Source organism: Dama dama, chromosome 15, assembly GCF_033118175.1.
Source record: "Dama dama isolate Ldn47 chromosome 15, ASM3311817v1, whole genome shotgun sequence".
Lineage (NCBI taxonomy): Eukaryota > Metazoa > Chordata > Mammalia > Artiodactyla > Cervidae > Dama > Dama dama.
Window position 1 is genome coordinate 30,984,823 of NC_083695.1, and position 17,165 is coordinate 31,001,987.

At 53.6% G+C, this 17,165-nt stretch overlaps 1 protein-coding gene across 1 annotated transcript in view; it reads left to right on the forward strand.

Moving 5' to 3' along the window:
* Positions 1-4,133, forward strand: part of LOC133070081 (cadherin-23-like) — a 305,887-nt gene extending 301,754 nt beyond the window's left edge. The window contains exons 30-31 of the mRNA XM_061161746.1: positions 1,949-2,084; positions 3,575-4,133. Coding sequence (XP_061017729.1) covers positions 1,949-2,084; positions 3,575-4,029 — 591 coding nt within the window. The 3' untranslated portion in view covers positions 4,030-4,133. The remainder of the gene's footprint in view (positions 1-1,948; positions 2,085-3,574) is intronic.
* Positions 4,134-17,165: the final 13,032 nt, after the last annotated feature.

Here is a 17,165-nt window from a genome sequence, read left to right on the forward strand (position 1 = left end):
CCCCTCACACCCACCCACCCACCCCACCCAGGATCTCCCCAGCCAAGTTCTTGGTGAAGCCAGACTTAGAAGGTTCTGGCTTGTGAGCAGCTGTGCTCTGGAGTAGGCATGCTAGTTTGCATATTGGGTTCTGGGTGTCTGGACATGAAAATTTGATGACCTAGCAGAACTACAGGGGCCCCAAGAGCAGGGAAGTAGAGAAAACTTCACCCCCAGAGACATCTCCTCCCCACTACTCTGCCACCCCACCCACCTCATAGTTGTCTGCCACTCAGGTCACCATTTCTGCTTACACCAACAGAAGCCCCTTCGTTTCCATCCAGCTAATTCCCCACTAACCCAGGAAGAGAAGCTGAGGCTGATCTGAGTGGCAGTGATCGATCAGAACCCAAATACTCATGTTCTCAGATGGGACCTTGCTCTACCATCGGCACTGGGGACCACATGCACACTCCACACCGCGCATCATTGCCCCAGCCCCATTGGCTCCTGCCTGCTCTGTTGGCAAGCTCCTGCTGGCCCAGGCTCTGTTAGTCTGGAAGGAGGGTCTCTCTCCTGTTCTGGGGCCAGCTCATCCCCAGCATGGAGCAAAGAGTGGTAGGGCTGCTGGACTGGGAACCAGGAGAACCATTACTCTCTTCCCAGCTGTCAGTGACCTTGAGGCCTCGGCCAAGTCCCTCCCCGTCTCTGGGCCTCTGTTCCCTCATCTGGGAAAAGAGGCAGGAGCTCTGAGCCTCCCTCTGGTTCCTTGAGCCCCACTACCCTCTGACTATAACTCCCCTCCCCGCCATACTGGTCCTTCTGGACACAGCCCTGGTCCTACTCCTACCTGGGCCAGACCTGTGCACAGTCACATGCTTGTGTGTGTGTTGAGAGGAGAGGGGTGTACCAAAAGAAGAGTGACGTGCTGATCTCTGGCCGTCACAGCTCTCTCCATCTTTCACATTGTTTGTTTTGTTTTTTTGCTGCTGCTGTTATGTAAGACATACATGTTCGACAGGGAGAAATTAGAAATTGTAAATAAGCAGTGATGAAAATCATGCATAATTCCACAACTCAGGGACAACCACTGTCTTGGGCTGGGTCTGCAGAAGCCAATCCTGAGACAAGGGTTCGTGTGAACGTGATTAGTAGGAAGTATCGGAAGTGTGCCCAGGAAAAGCCGGAAGGGGCATGGACCAGGAAGGAAAGGCAGCCAGCTAAGTGGAACACAGGAAACTGACTCAGTCCCCCAGGGAGTTCGGGGGACGGTCATCTCAGCTGCCCATCAGTCAGAGGCTGAGGGCTGCCTTAGCCTGAGTGGGCGTAGTTCCCAGGCAGTTCCCGCTCCCTGGGCGTCGTCTGGCTCCGGCAGCAGGAGTGGGGCTGGCGGGGTGGGGTTGGTCCCCCACAAAGAGCCACAGTGTTGCGCACTGGCAGTGAGAGCACCAGAGAGAGCGTGTGAGAATCTGGAGGAGTCTATGAATCTGGAGGTCTGCTATGACCGAGGATGTTTTCATGTCTTTTCTCCCGGAGGTATCTTGGTGTTTGAATGGGGCCCCTTTAAACTTTTCAAGCACTTTTTCGAAGCCCTGGCTCATTTTGCCTTCATAACCATCCTAGGAGTGGCACAGGGTGTGAATTGTTGAACTGATGTGACTGTCTCATAGCTGAGAAGCTGAACAGCCCAAGTTTCACCAATTAGCCACAGGTTCCCACAGGCTTCATAGCAGAGTCAAGAGCCAGACAAGATTTGTTCTCTGACAAAATGATATTTAAACACCTGCCACATGCCAGGTACTGTGTGAGGTGTGGGGACACAGTGACCAGCCAGACAACCCCAGGCCCTCTGTAGAGAGCTCATAGCTGGCCTAGGAGCACAGTAACCACATATGCAGACTCAGGTGGGCACAGCCCTGGGCTCCCCCGACCCCTACCCTGACCTTTCGTCCCGGGCCGGCTCCCACAGGTGATTGTGTACGTGGAGGATGTCAACGACGAGGCCCCGGTGTTCACGCAGCAGCAGTACAGCCGCCTGGGGCTTCGCGAGACAGCGGGCATTGGCACGTCAGTCATCGTCGTCCGAGCCATGGACCGAGACACGGGTGAGGCCGGCAGGAGGAAGGCAGGGAGTCCTTTCCCCAGAGTGACCGGCCGCGGCCCAGGTCCCCTCTCCCACAGGGCCTGGCGTCCTCTGGTGGCCCTGTGCTCCCCGACTCAGTGGCTCCCAAGTGGGCAGGGACTCCTGGGATCCCCACCAGATTCCCAGTCCCAGGAGGAAAGGAGTCTGGGAAGTGGTCCTGGTTTCAGAGAGAGGAGAGGTCACAAGCTGGGGAAGTCCAGGTTTGTCATCCCAGGACCTGGCAGCTCCTGGCTAGCCTTTGGCTAGGGGCTGGGCAGGGCCAGGAGGGGTGAAGTTCTTGTCCAAAAGCTGGCTGAGGCCTGCTCCTCCAGCCAGCACAGCCCAGGGCCTGGCACACACACATTTAACAGAAGCCAGTGTCTTGTTCTACAGGGCAGTGGACATCCCTGGAGCCCTAGAGGTGGCCACCGTTAGCAGAGCAAAGTGAAGGAGAAAGGCGGTCAGGCCACTCTGGTCCTCTTTACAGGGCCTGGTTATCTAGGCCTCTGCCCCAGGCCAGGGATACAGCCAGAGGAGACCCCTTCCTATCCTTCTAGTTTCACAGATCCTGCCCTTCTTTCATGTCAGCTGCTCTCATGGCTTCCAACCCAGCCCCTGTCAGCCTCCCCAGCTCATTCCTGGAGCATGGGAAAGAGTAGGTGGAGAAATAGGCCTGAAAACTCCTGGGTGATTGCTCTCCCTTAAACGGCAGGTTTATATGGTGCAGGTCACCACAGGCATTGCTGGGAGATAGTGGTTCAAGTCCTTTTCTGGGTCGGGAATCTGTTTGAGAAACTAGTGAACGCTATGGATCCCTTTCCAGAATGCACCTAGAATTTTACAAATAATTTCAAGGAAGTCTAGGATTTCCCGAGTGATTTTATAACCATCCTCTCTGAAGTATGTGGACTTCAGCTAAGGAATCCCAACTTTGGCTCCTGGATGAAGCATGTACTCCAAGGCCACAGGGATTGGGGGGCAGGGAGTGGGCAGAACAAAGAAGGGTGACTCTGGCACTGGAACCCTTTGGCTAGAGGGACCAAATGAAGGTTTAGCCACCTCTGAGGATGTTGCCCCATCTAACACTTGCTAAATCAAAGCCTCCACTACATAAGAGATCCCTGATTACCCCACTGTCTCCTTGTCCAAATACTCAGTGGAGGTACTTGAACCCAAATGTTAGGACTCCAGGAGCTGAATCCTCCACTGGCATATCTCTCATCTCAAGGCCAGACCCCGGGGGAGTCAACAGCGCATGCTGGGCCTTGCCATCCTTGACCTTGACTGCATCCTCTGTGTTTCTCTTGGGAAAATCCAACCCACAGAGGTCGGGGGTGGTGCACACTGGGTAGGCAAGCCAAGGCCCATCGCCCTGTCCCTCTGGGACAGCAGTGGGTATGCTGGGGCAGCTCGTAAAACCACGAGGCAGCCCACCCGCGCCTGGACTGCATAGCCTCTTGCGTCCTCCTGCAGGGGACGGTGGCCTGGTGAACTACCGCATCCTGTCGGGCGCTGAGGGGAAGTTTGAGATTGATGAGAGCACGGGGCTTATTATCACCGTGGATTACCTGGACTACGAGACCAAGACCAGCTACCTGATGAACGTGTCCGCCACTGACCAGGCACTCCCCTTCAACCAGGGCTTCTGCAGTGTCTACATCACTCTGCTCAACGAGCTGGATGAGGCTGTGCAATTCTCCAACGCCTCCTACGAGGCTGCCATCTGGGAGAATCTGGCACTGGGCACCGAGATTGTGCGTGTCCAGGCCTACTCCATTGACAACCTCAACCAGATCACCTACCGCTTTGATGCCTACACCAGCGCCCAGGCCAAAGCCCTCTTCAAGATAGATGCCATCACGGTGAGGGAGGCTGGGGACAAGCCCAGCCAGGGCCCCATCAGAGGGCAGGGAGCGCAATTCCTTTAAAGCTAACCCGCGTTGATTGAGCTCCTTCTATATGACCAGCACTCTCTTCTTTGTCATAAACATCCCTTTAATACATCCCTTTAACATGTAGTGATAAGATAAAGTTTATACTCAGGCAACCTGGTGTCTTCTTATTAACTAGACAATAAAATTGTGCAGGTCATCACGTTTCCCTTTTTACCTTGGCTGTTAGGAAGCTCAGATATAAATTTAGGGCATTACTGCAATAGCTTTTCTTAGCTAGGTGTCTAGTGCAGCTATGTCTTATCTACTGCCTAGACCTTCCTCTTCCAACTTTGCTTTAGTGGGTCTTCTGTCAGAATCCCTTCTCTGAAATTAGGCAAGATAGTAATTGCTGCAGTGTGCCGGGCCTTGTCACAGGTCATGATGGGGGGGCTCAGAGATGAATAAGACCTTTCCCAGCCCTCACAGAGCTCTCAGGCTAGGAGCAGCAGAAGCAGGAATAATCTAATATGCAGATCAGAGCACCACAAGGAAAGGTATGAAAAAACTATGGTAAAAGGGTAATAGAGCACCTCTGGGGCCCAAAGAAGAGAACACCCGAACCTGGCTAGGGAAGCGGGACGCCTGCGTGGAAGAGGCAGGATCCGAGTGGGATTGAGAGAGAAGTAGGATTTCAGTGGACAGAGCATTACGGAGATGTGTACCAGCAGAGGGAGTGTTGTGGAGGTGGGAAAGTGGCCCGACCGTCCAGGGATGGCACAAGACTGCTTGGAATACGATGTCACTGTCCATCTGGCCCCCTCCCTGCAGGGTGTGATCACGGTCAAGGGCCTTGTGGATCGGGAGAAAGGTGACTTCTACACCTTGACGGTGGTGGCAGACGACGGCGGCCCCAAGGTGGACTCCACCGTGGTGAGTAGGTCCCCGGGTGAGAGCCCCCAACGGATACAGCCCATCACCTCTCCAAGGCCCCCCAAACTCACATCTTTGCCAGCCACCCAACCTGCAGGGAGGCAGTGGGCAAGGGTTTCAGTCACCCGGGGATGGTGCTGCAGCTGGCCGTGTCACACCTCCCTGGGCAGCCCCGGCAGGGCTGAGACCTCAGACCAGTGGGAGAGGGGTGGCATCCTCGACAGACCACTGCTCCAGGAGCCGGGGCTGGGGGAGCTGGGACTGATAACCACCTGCATTTTTCCTCTTTCTCTCCCTCGGCCGCCTCCTGCCACCTCTGCCACCTACAGAAGGTGAGTAACCTGTGGGCTGGGCTCGCCCTTGTGGGCTGTCTGTGGCCAGGACTGGCTTAGGCCCTGTGAGGTGCTGGGCCTTCCTGCATCTCCTGTGGAGAGGGCATGTGGACAGGCCTGCTGCTGGTCCCTGCTCAGACCACTCCCAACCTCCCCAGCCCATCCACTCTCACACCTGAGCCCAGGCCCCTCCCAAGCACGAACTCCACATCCGGCTCCGTCCTCTCTGCCCTCTGTGTCCCATCACACCTCCCACGGCGGCCTGGGTGGGTGTTGCACTAACACGGGGTAGGTGAAACACACCGTGGGAGGAACACTGAGGCCTCATCCCCGCTCTGCTCCTCTGTTGGGCTGTGTGACGTGAACTAGTTGTGCAACCTCTCTGCTTCCTCTCGTCGGATCTAAAGCCGGGACCATGCTAGCTGCCCTGCCTTCCTCAGAGCATGCGATGAGCAGATAGGAGGCCTTTGTGGGCTAGGAGGGGTGATGGGAGCAGCGTCTGTAAGGGGGGCCCCTTCCCTCTCTCAGGGTTGGTGTAACAAGTGTGTTACGGTAGTCGTGTGGAGTAAGGCGCTAGTGCCAGGGCCTGGGGAGTGCTGAGAGGGTCAGTGGTTGGCATATGGTGTGAGTCCCTACCCCCGAGGACTCTCAGAAAAGATACAGAGGCCTTGTAGACTGGGGGGAGGGTGACTGCTGAGGTTGGAGGTGTCAGGCAAGATTCCTAGAAGGGCAGGAGAGGTGATGACCTCGGACTAGGAATGGATATGGAGGTGAGACCCGGGGCGGGTTTTGAGGTGGTCTCCTGCCACGTTGAGGAGAACATTATGGATTCGGCCTGGGCTCCAGCCAGACAGGTCTGAGGTCATCTGTAAACTGTGGGGTGGCCAGCTAGTCATTAGCCTTGGTTCCAGCGATGTTTTCACCCCCGTTGAGTCCCTTTCACCTTCGCCTCAAGGAGGAAGCGAACCTGATGTCCAGGCTAAGAGCCAAATGCAGCTGCTTGGTGTCCTGTGACCCGCGCATGGCTCCCTCGAGGTGCTGACTCCAGAGGCCCTGGTTGCGGCTAGGCCGTACCCAAAAGACCCCACCATCCCCGGGGCCAGCCTGGGCTGAGTGAGGCTACAAGCAACTGGGAGCTCGCACAGCTCCCTGCCACCCCTGGTCCCTGAGGGTGGCCAGTGAGCAGCGCCCGCAGGCAGCAGATGGCGGGGAGATGCTCTGGATCCTGCAGCTCCCGGCGAGGCTCCTGGTCTTCCAGGAGGGCTCATCAGGGCCCCTCACGAGCCCCAGCAGCTTCATCCATAAAGCGGGCCCAGTCGTTCCTCTTCCCTGCTGTGAAGGGACATTCCCCGCGGGGTGCCAAAGCCCCTCTGGGGGCCAGGCGGCCACTTCCGGTGCTCAGGCTGGCGCGGGCGTTTCAGAGCACACACTCCTGCGTGGGCCCCTGTATTTCTACTCCCTTCGCCGTCTTCCAGGAAGCAGGACCCACCCCGCTTTGTTCTGCCCTGGCTTCCTCTCAGAGGCTCCCAGAGCCACTGGCCCAGATACACCAGACTTGGAGGTGTTGGGGTGGAGGCAGGCTGAGGGGCCTTTTAAAGGCACCACCATTTCCGCTGTGAGGCCGGAACCCCCAAACCACAGCTCACCTACATCTGACTCCTCCCATCCCAGCAGTCCCCGTGGCCCTGAGACGGGTGGGGAGGCAGCCGGAAGGGGCAGGGTGGGCGGGGACAGCTCTGCTGTAGGAGCTCTGAGCAATACTCTTGGGCTTTTGAGGGATGAGGGTGGGGATATTTGGACCATGAGACCCTGGGTGAGGGCACAGACCCATGGCTCCTTCCCGTAGATATTGGTATCTGCTCTCCCTCCTCACTCACTGATGCAGAGTCCCCATTGCCAGAACACATCATCAGAGTAGTAATCCTAGAGGGAGCAACTACTGTGTGCCAGCCTCTGGGCTGGCTTAGGGTATATGCAACAGGAAACCAAAATCAGACACAGCCTCTGCCTTCACAGACGTAAAATAGAGGTGGGGAAAGACACTGATCAAATTATCACACCAATAAATATATGCCACAACAGAATGGATAATAAGATATCAGGGAAATCAAGGCAGGCTTCCTGGAGGAAGTGATTCAAGCTGAGATTCCTCAGAAAGCATAGAGAAGGAAGAGCATTTCAGGTGGAGGAAATGGCATGTGCAGAGGCCCTGACGTGAGAGAAAACACGGGGATTCCCCACAAGACCTTGACCAGAGTGAGAAGAGTTTGGGAGAGTGCTTCCCGGATGGCCCAGAGGGTAAAGAATCTGTCTGCAGTGCAGGAGACACAGGAGACATGAGTCTAATCCCTGGGTCAGGAAGATCCTCTGGAGGAGGAAATGGCAACCCACTCCAGTATTCTTGCCTGGGAAAATCCCATGGACAGAGGAGCCTGGCAGACTACAGTCCATGAGTCGGACACAACTGAGCAACTAACACACACAGATTGTGGGAGCCTTGTTTGTTTTCCCCCTGAGAACAGCGTGGTAGACATTATTATGCCCATTTCACAGATGAGCAGACTGGGGCTCTGGGACTTCACAGAACTCCCCGATGAAAATTCATGATGGGTAGGCAGCATCTTGTCAGACCAGATGCAGGACAGGGACCACTTTTTCCTGCACCATCACTTTTTGTTGGCTCATTTATTCCTTCCAGCATCCTGATGCTGTAGGTGTTCTTGTTCCTACTCTCATCTGAGGAAATGGAAAATCAGAGAAGTTGAGTAACTTTTGCCATATCACACAGCTAGTTAAGTGGTAGAACTGGCCCTGCTGTGAAGCCTGGGCTTGTTCCCTACATTTCTGACAGCTGCCTATAATTTGGAAGTGTGGTTAGAACGAAGAAGGGGGAATTCCTGATTAGGAACGAGGGGGGATGAATGGAACCTTCTCTGTATGGTGGCGCGCTTCCACAGGTTCCCCATGGAGTCCTGTGCACACAGGAAGCAAGTAGACCTGGGAGCCCTGGAGCCCCAGGCCTGAGGAAGGAGAGTCGGGTGGGGGTGTGGGGGTGGAGGTCTGGCTTGGGATAGCTAAAACCTGAGCCTGGTTCCCTCCCACCCCAACTTCAGTCCCCTCATCAGTGAACTTGAGGGGTACCTATGACTCTGGCTACATGGCCCGTGGCCATCCATGGGCTGGAAGCTGCATCCCCAGCCGGGCCTTCTCTCCAGGCTTGCTCATCAGACCCTGAAGGAGAAGCCTGAGCTGCAGGCACAAAACAGTGTGCTCTTCGCATGCAACTTACATGTCCCCTGTTTTTATATGGTAGTTGGAAAATTCCCACCCTTCCCTCTCCACATTGGGACCACCAAGCCACCTAAGTCCCCTCTCCTGCTCCTGAGCCCTGGTTCCTTCCCTCTAAAGGTGCAAATGAAGAGGCCTTCGAGCAATACCTGGTTACCAGATGTGTTTTAGCTGGGCTGCACAAAATTTTTTTTTTAATTTTTTTTCAGTCCAGTCGCTCAGTCGTGTCTGACTCTTTGCGACCCCATGAATCGCAGCACGCCAGGCCTCCCTGTCCATCACAAACTCCCGGAGTTTACTCAAACTCATGCCCATCGAGTCGGTGATGCCATCCAGCCATCTCATCCTCTGTCGTCCCCTTCTCCTCCTGCCCCCAATCCCTCCCAGCATCAGGGTCTTTTCCAATGAGTCAACTCTTTGCATGAGGTGGCCAAAGTATTGGAGTTTCAGCTTCAGCATCAGTCCTTCCAATAATCACCACCTAATTCCACATAGAAATCTGGATTCCTTAGTTCCTTTTGAAAAACAGGAAGCTATGCCACTGCCAAGCTGACACACCCTCACAAATTTGGAGCTAAGTAGCTTCTATTTCCTTTAGCCAGGGCTATGCCTTCCAGTTCTCCCAGGCCCCACCACTTCTGAGTGCCCTCCAGACTCCCAGCATTTGTCTGCAGCACCGCCCCCCCACCCCCACACCAGACTCTCAGAAGAAACCCACTCAGGGCCTCTGTGTCAAGTCAGGTTGGCCTAGGCAGGCTCTGAAAGCTTGCTGACCTGCTGGAACTCATTGGAGGTGTGGTCCCCGTTGGGCCCATGGTGGGACCCCATCTTTGGGGCCCAAGAAGGGAAGGAGGTGGAAGTCTCTGGCCATGTTCACTCCCAGGTCTACATTACTGTGCTGGACGAGAATGACAACAGCCCCTGGTTCGACTTCACCTCTGACTCAGCGATCAGTGTGCCTGAGGACTACCCCATGGGCCAGCACGTGGCCACTGTCAAGGCCCGGGACCCAGACGCTGGCAGCAACGGGCAGGTGGGTACCAGTGAAATAGTCCAGATCTGCACTGTGAGGGCTCCCACAGCCCTTCAGTCAGAGGGGTCACTGGAGCCATCCCCATCCTAAGCAGGAGCAGGTCGTCCAGGCTCTGCCGGGCCCTGAGCAGGACAACCCTGCCCTCACTGCAGTCCGTGTCCAAGGCTGGAGACAGAGCTATGCAAGCTGTCAGCCCTGCCTGGATCCTAGGGAAATGGCACCCACAGCTGGCCATGGCTCAGTCCCCGCAGCAAGCTGAAAACAGAGGGTTTTAACCTTTCCATGACCCCTTGGTCACCTCATCCACAAACCACACAGCATCTCACCCCTGGGGCCAGCCCTCCCCACACAGCCCCAGGGCCCCAAGAGGACACACTCCTCCCCCTGCTTCTCAGGCCCCCCTCCCCACCGCTACAGGTTGGGGTACCCCCAGAGCACAAGGAAGAGGGGTGACAGCATGCCAGTCTTCACACCACTCTGATCTGTCCATCAAACTGAGCTGTGTTTGAGGAGGTTTCCACCATTTTTGAAATGCTTGGACACGTCTAGAGGGCTCTGGAGTCAGAAGCCTGTGGGTTCAAAGCCTTGTTCTCTTGGACACTTGCGGGCTGCGTGACCTTCTTGTTCCTGAGCCTCCTCTCTGAGCTGGAGAGGACAGCTCCTTTATCAGGGCTGTTGTGAGAGCTGAACAGAGCCACGTGACACCACGGCCGTGCCTCTCCTTGCAAGGGGCTCAGTGCTTCCCTGCCCCCCACCTTGGGAAATCACCTGTAGTGGGACTCACAGTTGCCTTTCTGGCCCCATGCTCATGTCATTCCCCGTCCCCTGGAGCCTGTCACAGACACTCTGCCCCCTCAGTGGACCCCATTTTGAGGGATGTCATCACTTCTGCATAAAACGCATTCTTCTCAATCACCCAGGCTGAGCAGAGGGCCCCAGCGGACAGGGGAGTGTGCCTTGGTTTGGCCAGCTTCTCGTCCTCTCCACTTCTTCACCCTCACCCCTCATCCCTTCTCTTCCCTGACAGGTGTTCTTTTCCCTGGTCTCTGGTAACATCGCCGGGGCCTTTGAGATCGTCACCATCAACGACTCCATTGGTGAAATATTTGTGGCCAGACCTCTGGACAGAGAAGAGCTGGACCACTACATCCTCAAGGTTGGCAGCAACCCCTTCCATCCCGAGAGCACTCAGCCCGTCAGCACGCCCTGGTGATCAGCTTCCTATGTCACCAAGCACCATGGGGCAGGCAGCACCCCTTAGGGCCAAGAGCATGCGCAAGGCTGACCTGGGAATAAAGGTGTGCTGGAAGGGGTCCCTGGACCCAGAGCAGGAAGCAGCAGGGGTGGTCGTCCCTGCTGTAAGAGCCAGGAGAGAAAGCCTGGCAGCTGATGGAGCACTGGCTCTCCCACAAACACACTGTGAGCAGGGCAGGTGGTCTCTTCTGTCTGGGCCTCAGTTTCCCCTCTTATGCAATGGGCAGAAAAACCTGACTTCCTTTGCTAAAGTGAGACATAAATGCAGGTGAGGAATCACAAAGGCCTCTGTTATTGCTGAACTGCTCTGGCTTCTGTTTCCTGGGGCTTCCCAGGTGGCGCTAGTGGTAACCACCTCGCCTACCAATGCAGGAGTCGCAGGAGATGTGGGTTCAATCCCTGGGTTGGGAGGATCCCCTGGAGGAGGGCATGGCAACCCACCCCAGTATTCTTGCCTGAAAAATCCCCATGGACAGAGGAGCCTGGTGGGCTACAGTCCATAGAATCACAGAGAGTCAGACAAGACTGAAGTGACGTAGCACACATGTATGCACTGTGTTTCCTGAGGGGTTTCTGGGGACCCCAGAGCCGTGCTTCTGCAGGGATCTGAGCTCTAGCACACTGTAGGCCTCCAGAAAATATCAAGGCTCCTAGGGACAGGCTCAGTCTATGAGCCTGAGGATTCCCGCTCATTCCTAAAAAGATTATTTGAAGCTCTTTCTCTATTTACCAGAGAGCAGATCTGAGTGCATGCAGCAGAGGCATAGAAGCTAAACACAGGAGCCCTGGGTCTGGTTGCAGGCCCAAGGTTACAGTTGGGGGCAGAATAGGGAGGTAAAGACTAAACGCATCAAAGTCAGATTGCAAAGACAGGTCTCCAAACAGATAAGAATCGGGCAACAATTGTTTGCAGCATGGGGCAAAAGGTGAAACCTTGGGGAGAGGCGAAGGGCCAGGGGGCAGAGATGGGCCAGCAAGTCTCTCTGACCTCGCAGCCCTCCCCACTGAGCAGACAGCCCATCTGGACTCCATGTTCCTCATCCAGCCCCCACCTGTTAACCCTGACTCCAGTCTTCCTCCTCCTTGCAGGTTGTGGCGTCCGACCATGGCACCCCTCCACGGAAGAAGGACCACATCCTGCAGGTGACCATCCTGGACATCAATGACAACCCTCCAGTGATCGAGAGCCCCTTTGGATACAATGTCAGCGTCAACGAGGTGAGGGTAGCCCTGGGGCCCATACAGCTGTCCAGAATGAAGAGTGGGTATAGCCAACTGTGAAGCACCTGTTTAAATATCTGCCTGGCCCACTAGTCTCTCAGATCATGGGGCTGGGGACATGACTTACTCTTTCATGGTTCAATCCCTGACACCTGGGCCAGGTCCTGGAAAAAAAAAAAGGAAAGAAGAAAGTGGCATTTCACTACCAACAGGAAACTGAGGTTTACCTGGGAGAGCTGCCTTTAAATAAAACTGTTCATTTTTTAAAAAATCTTTATTGGAGTATAGTTGATTTACAATATGGTGATAGTTTCAGGTATACAAAAAAGTGATTCAGTTATACATGTATTCATTCTTTTTCAGATTCTTTTCTCATATAGGTTATCACAGAATATTGAGTAGCATTCCCTGTGCTATTTAGTTCAGTTCAGTTCAGTCGCTCAGTCATGTCTGACTCTTTGCGACCCCATAGACTGCAGCACACCAGGCCTCCCTGTCCATCACCAACTCCCAGAGTTTACCCAAACTCATGGTGCTATACAGTAGGTCCCTGCTGATTATCTATCTTATATATAGAAGGGTGTGTATGTTCACCCTAAACTCCTGACTTATGCCCACCCCCCGCCCCCAGTTTCCCCTTTGGTAACCATAAGTTTCTTTTCGATATCTGTATAAACAGTTCATTTATTATTCAGTCATAAGATTAAGCCACTCCAGGAAAATTTTTGCCCAGGCACTAGTGGGTGTCAGGTTGAATGTTCATGAAGACCTCCCTTGATTCAGATCCTGGCTCTGCCACTGACTGACTGTATGATTTGCACACATTTCTTCCCTGAACCTCAGTTTTTGCATCTGTAAATAGGGTGACCTAATCTATAGCATTGTAAGAGGATTTGATGTGTTCATGAAGGCCGAGGCATGTAGTAGGTACCCGCAGGATGTTCACCACCATCGTCTTTATCTGCGTCACTGTTGTCCTGGGGTCATCAGAGCAGAGCTTTCTAGAGGTCCCAGTCTTGGGCTCCCGAGCAAGAGCAGGAGCTAGACTTTGCCCCAAACGCCTTGAACCTAGAATGACTACTTTCTTGCTTTCCCCCTAGAACGTGGGCGGGGGCACTGCTGTGGTCCAGGTGAGAGCCACTGACCGTGACATCGGGATCAACAGCATTCTGTCCTACTATATCACCGGGGGCAATGAGGACATGACCTTTCGCATGGACCGCATCAGTGGCGAGATCGCCACTCGTCCCGCCCCACCTGACCGCGAGCGTCAGAGCTTCTACCACCTGGTGGTCACCGTGGAGGACGAGGGCACCCCTACCCTATCGGTGAGTGATCAGGGGCGGCCGCTGGGAGAGGAGGGTGGGGGAGGGGCAGCTCTGCTTTCTGTGCCATGGGACGAGATGGGTAGGAGTGGAATGCCACGCGCCGGTGAGTTCGCAACAACTCCATTATCATGCCTTGAATCCCTCAGCCTGTGAGTATTTTATGGAGGGCCTGTGTGTGCCAAGCTAGGGTGCCGGTTCACTTGCCTCTGCAGCCGCTCTGAACCTTGATTTAGCCGTGTTTGCTCACCGGGGGCGGTGCTAGCAGACCACACAGAGGGAGCCTGTACCTCGGGGTCTGGCCAGCCTGCACGCCGCCGGCCAAGTGTGCTGCACATCTGTGGGCCTCTGTGCCAAATGGGGAAAGGTGCCCTCTGGGCTCTTCCCCTGCATCGTGTTGGTGTAACATGCTGTGGCAACATTTCTGGGTCAGGGGGCTCATGTCTGTGGTCCAGCCTGATGTGTGGATGGGTGGGACCGCTGCTCAAGGCAGTGTGCAAAGTCTGCAGAGTTGGAGAAGGAGATGGGGCTGGCGGGGCTGGATGGTGACACCGTGTGGAGTGATGGGCTGGACTGTAATTTCTACTGTGAGCCGGCTGCATGATCGTGAGCAAGTCAGGACCTCTCTGAATATTGGTTTTGTCATCTATAAAAGAGAGATAGTATCTGCTTCATAGGTGGTGTGTGGGGAATTGAGTTAGCTCTTGTCTGTGGAAGCGCTTGGTAAACCATGAGGAAGAGGAGTGTATCAGCTATCTTATCACCACAATATTCCTGCATTCAAAACCAAACCAGAGGCATTAAACAACCATCGACTTAGCTCCAGTTCTGCAGGCTGGCACTTGAGACCTGGCTTATCTGGAGGGTGGTTCTGCTGTCATCTGGGCTCCCACATGTGTGTGTAGACAGCTGTGTGTATCAGTTGAATAGCTGTTCTTTTGGGGGTTGGTTTCCCATCAGCCAGGATAACAGGGCAACTGGGCCACCTCTCTCTCTCCTTCTAGAAGGCTAGTCCATACTGGTTCATGTGGAGCCAGAAAAGGTCCAGGGAAAAGAGCAGAAGCATGCAAGGCCTCATAAGGCCCAGGCTTGGAACTGAACATGGTTGCTTCTGCCACATTTCTGTTTGCCACAGCAAGTCAGAAGACCAGTCCAGGTTCAAGATATGGGGAAATAAACTTGATCTCTTGAAGGAATGAACTGCAAAGGCACACTGCACAGAGTGTACATACAGGGAGGTGTAAGGATTGAGACATTTGTGTAATCTGTTTATCCTAGGCACCCTGATTGTAAATGAGACCTCAGTTCCATCCTTCTGCCCTCCAAAGGTGACTCTGTTAGACCCCTCTCTTTTGGCAGTAGCACTGTGAACTGTGGGGTCAGAGCAGATCTAGGCAGGGCTTTTTATGTGGAGTTTCTCTGGGGAGGATGGTGGAATTGGGCCAATACCAGGAAACCACATCCTGAAGACCCCAGGATGATAGTAATCACTTCAACCAATCACACCCAGTAAGCGAAACAGAAACATATTTACAGAACATATATAACTAACTGAGGGGAGGACAGGTAGGGTATCATTTATTGTGGCGACATGGAGGGACTCAGTTTTTTTATGTGGCAACCCCTCTGTACCTGCACCTAGCTTCAGAATGAATCATCTTCTTGGTCTTCTCTCCAATAGCATTTAAAGATGTGTTTGATTACAAGTAACAGAAACTCAAATATGGATTCATAAATAAATGAGAATACATTTTTATCACATAACAGCAATTCCACAGAGAAACTTTGTGGAAACACACACTTTGATTTTGTGCTCAGTGATGTCAGAGCTAATGTTTCTTGTCCTTTCCCTTATGGTTGCAACATGGTTGCTATAGCTCCAGCCATCATGTCAGCATTCAAGGCAGAAAATGACAAAAAAACAAAGAGCCATGCAAGCAATTTCTGCCTTTTTATCAGGAAAGCACAAAATTTTCTGGAACTGTTCTCCAGAGTTCTCTTGTGACTCATTAGCCAGAGGAGGTTCCCAGGGGCACCCTAGCTGTAAGGAGGTTGGAAAAAATGAGGGACAGGATTGTTGGGACTGGCTTATTACTTGGGGGCCACATATAACACTGCCTCAAATAAAAGTAGAGCTCTGTTAGTGAGAAAGAGATGGGCAGCTCAGCATTTGCCATGCTGCTCTTCTTCATCCTGACCTAGGCCAGTGAACATACCACTCTCATGCCCACTCCCCATGCTTCCCCAAACCCCACAGTCCTAGAGTTTCCCAAGGAGGCAGTAGGTAAGACCCATAATATTCTAAGACCCTGAGTTGGGGAGGCAACATCTGGTTTCCTTTTGGTCCCAGGAAGAAATGAGAATTAGAGAAATGTGAAATCACCCTAGCCACATTTAACCACCCAAAATGAATGGGCTACTCCCCAAGCAGCCCCCATAGAACTTGGGGCTGGTCCCCATGGTCAGAAGTTTCATCTGTTGACCATACCCTCTGTAGAGATCCACCCAAGCCCAGTGGAGACCCACAAGCACTGCCTTCTCACACACACAGGGAAAGCATTCTGGTTCTCCTTAAAGCAGGTCTTGGCCTGTTCCAGCTCCCTGGTAGAAGTGTGGGAATTTGGGTGGTGAGAAATGCAGTCTCCTTTTGTCTGCCTTCTTCATCCTGGTCATCACTAACACTGCTCCCAGAAAACACCTTCAGAATGACCAAGATCAGGGATGGGGTGTATGTATATGTGTGTATATGGGTCCTGGGGGCTGTAATATCATAATAGACAAACAGTATCAAGTACCAGCTGGGGAAACATTTCTAGGAAAAAACTTTTAAGTCAAAATGAATCCATCCCTTCAAGTTTTTTTCTGCTTCTTCATGTTGGGAAAAGATCACTTTGATTTGATATTTTGTTGGCAACACCACAGTAAAGAACTGCAGGGACCACAGGAGCATTGTTGAGAACTTAGCACTGGACTGTTTGCTCAGTTATTTGTTCAACCAGCATTCCCTGAATGCCCACTCTGTGCCAGGCCCCAGAGATACAGAGATGAAGCCAGTGTGCTACAATGAAGTGCAGCCAAGTAAGGGAGACAATGAAGTCAAGGTGTAGATGGACCTTGGGGAAGGCTTCCTAGGGGCAGGTGACACCTCGGCTGTCTTGTCAGTCAGTCACAGTTAGCACAACAAAGAGGGAAAGCATATTTTGGATCTGGGCATCAACCTGAACAAAGGCCTAAGAGCAAGTGATAAACCAGGGCGGGTCCAGGGAGCCACAGGTGGTCTAGACCCAGGGCAGCATTCAGAGCCCAGAGCAGGGCTCTCTGTCTACATATCCTCCCCACGATGTCTGTCTGCAGCAGGCCCCAAGGGCTGGTGCCAATGTTTTCTCAGGCATCCCCTTCACTCCCTCCTGCCCCAGCTAAGTTAGAACCCTACAGCCACTGCCCCCCGCTCCCCAGAATTGGCATTTGTCTCCAAGGAGTGCTGAAACCTTAAAGATTCGTTGCCACTGACCAGACTGTCACGTCTGGACTGTGAACCTTCCAGGGTCATGAGTGCCCCCAAGCCAAAGGTGACCAGAGAAGGGACCTTCTCTGCCATTGGGCAGATCTCCCTGGAGGAGTGTTTGAAGAAGTAGGATCATTCCAGCCTCTCCTAGACCAACCAGAGCCCCAAGAAGCCTCAGACCAGCCATCTCAAAGTTCCAGGAAAGGTCAACATGGTTTAACAGGGTACATACATCTGTCTAAAGACACCCATCAGACCCATATGCAATCCTCTTGTTCCCACCTACAGTTATCTGCCTGGTT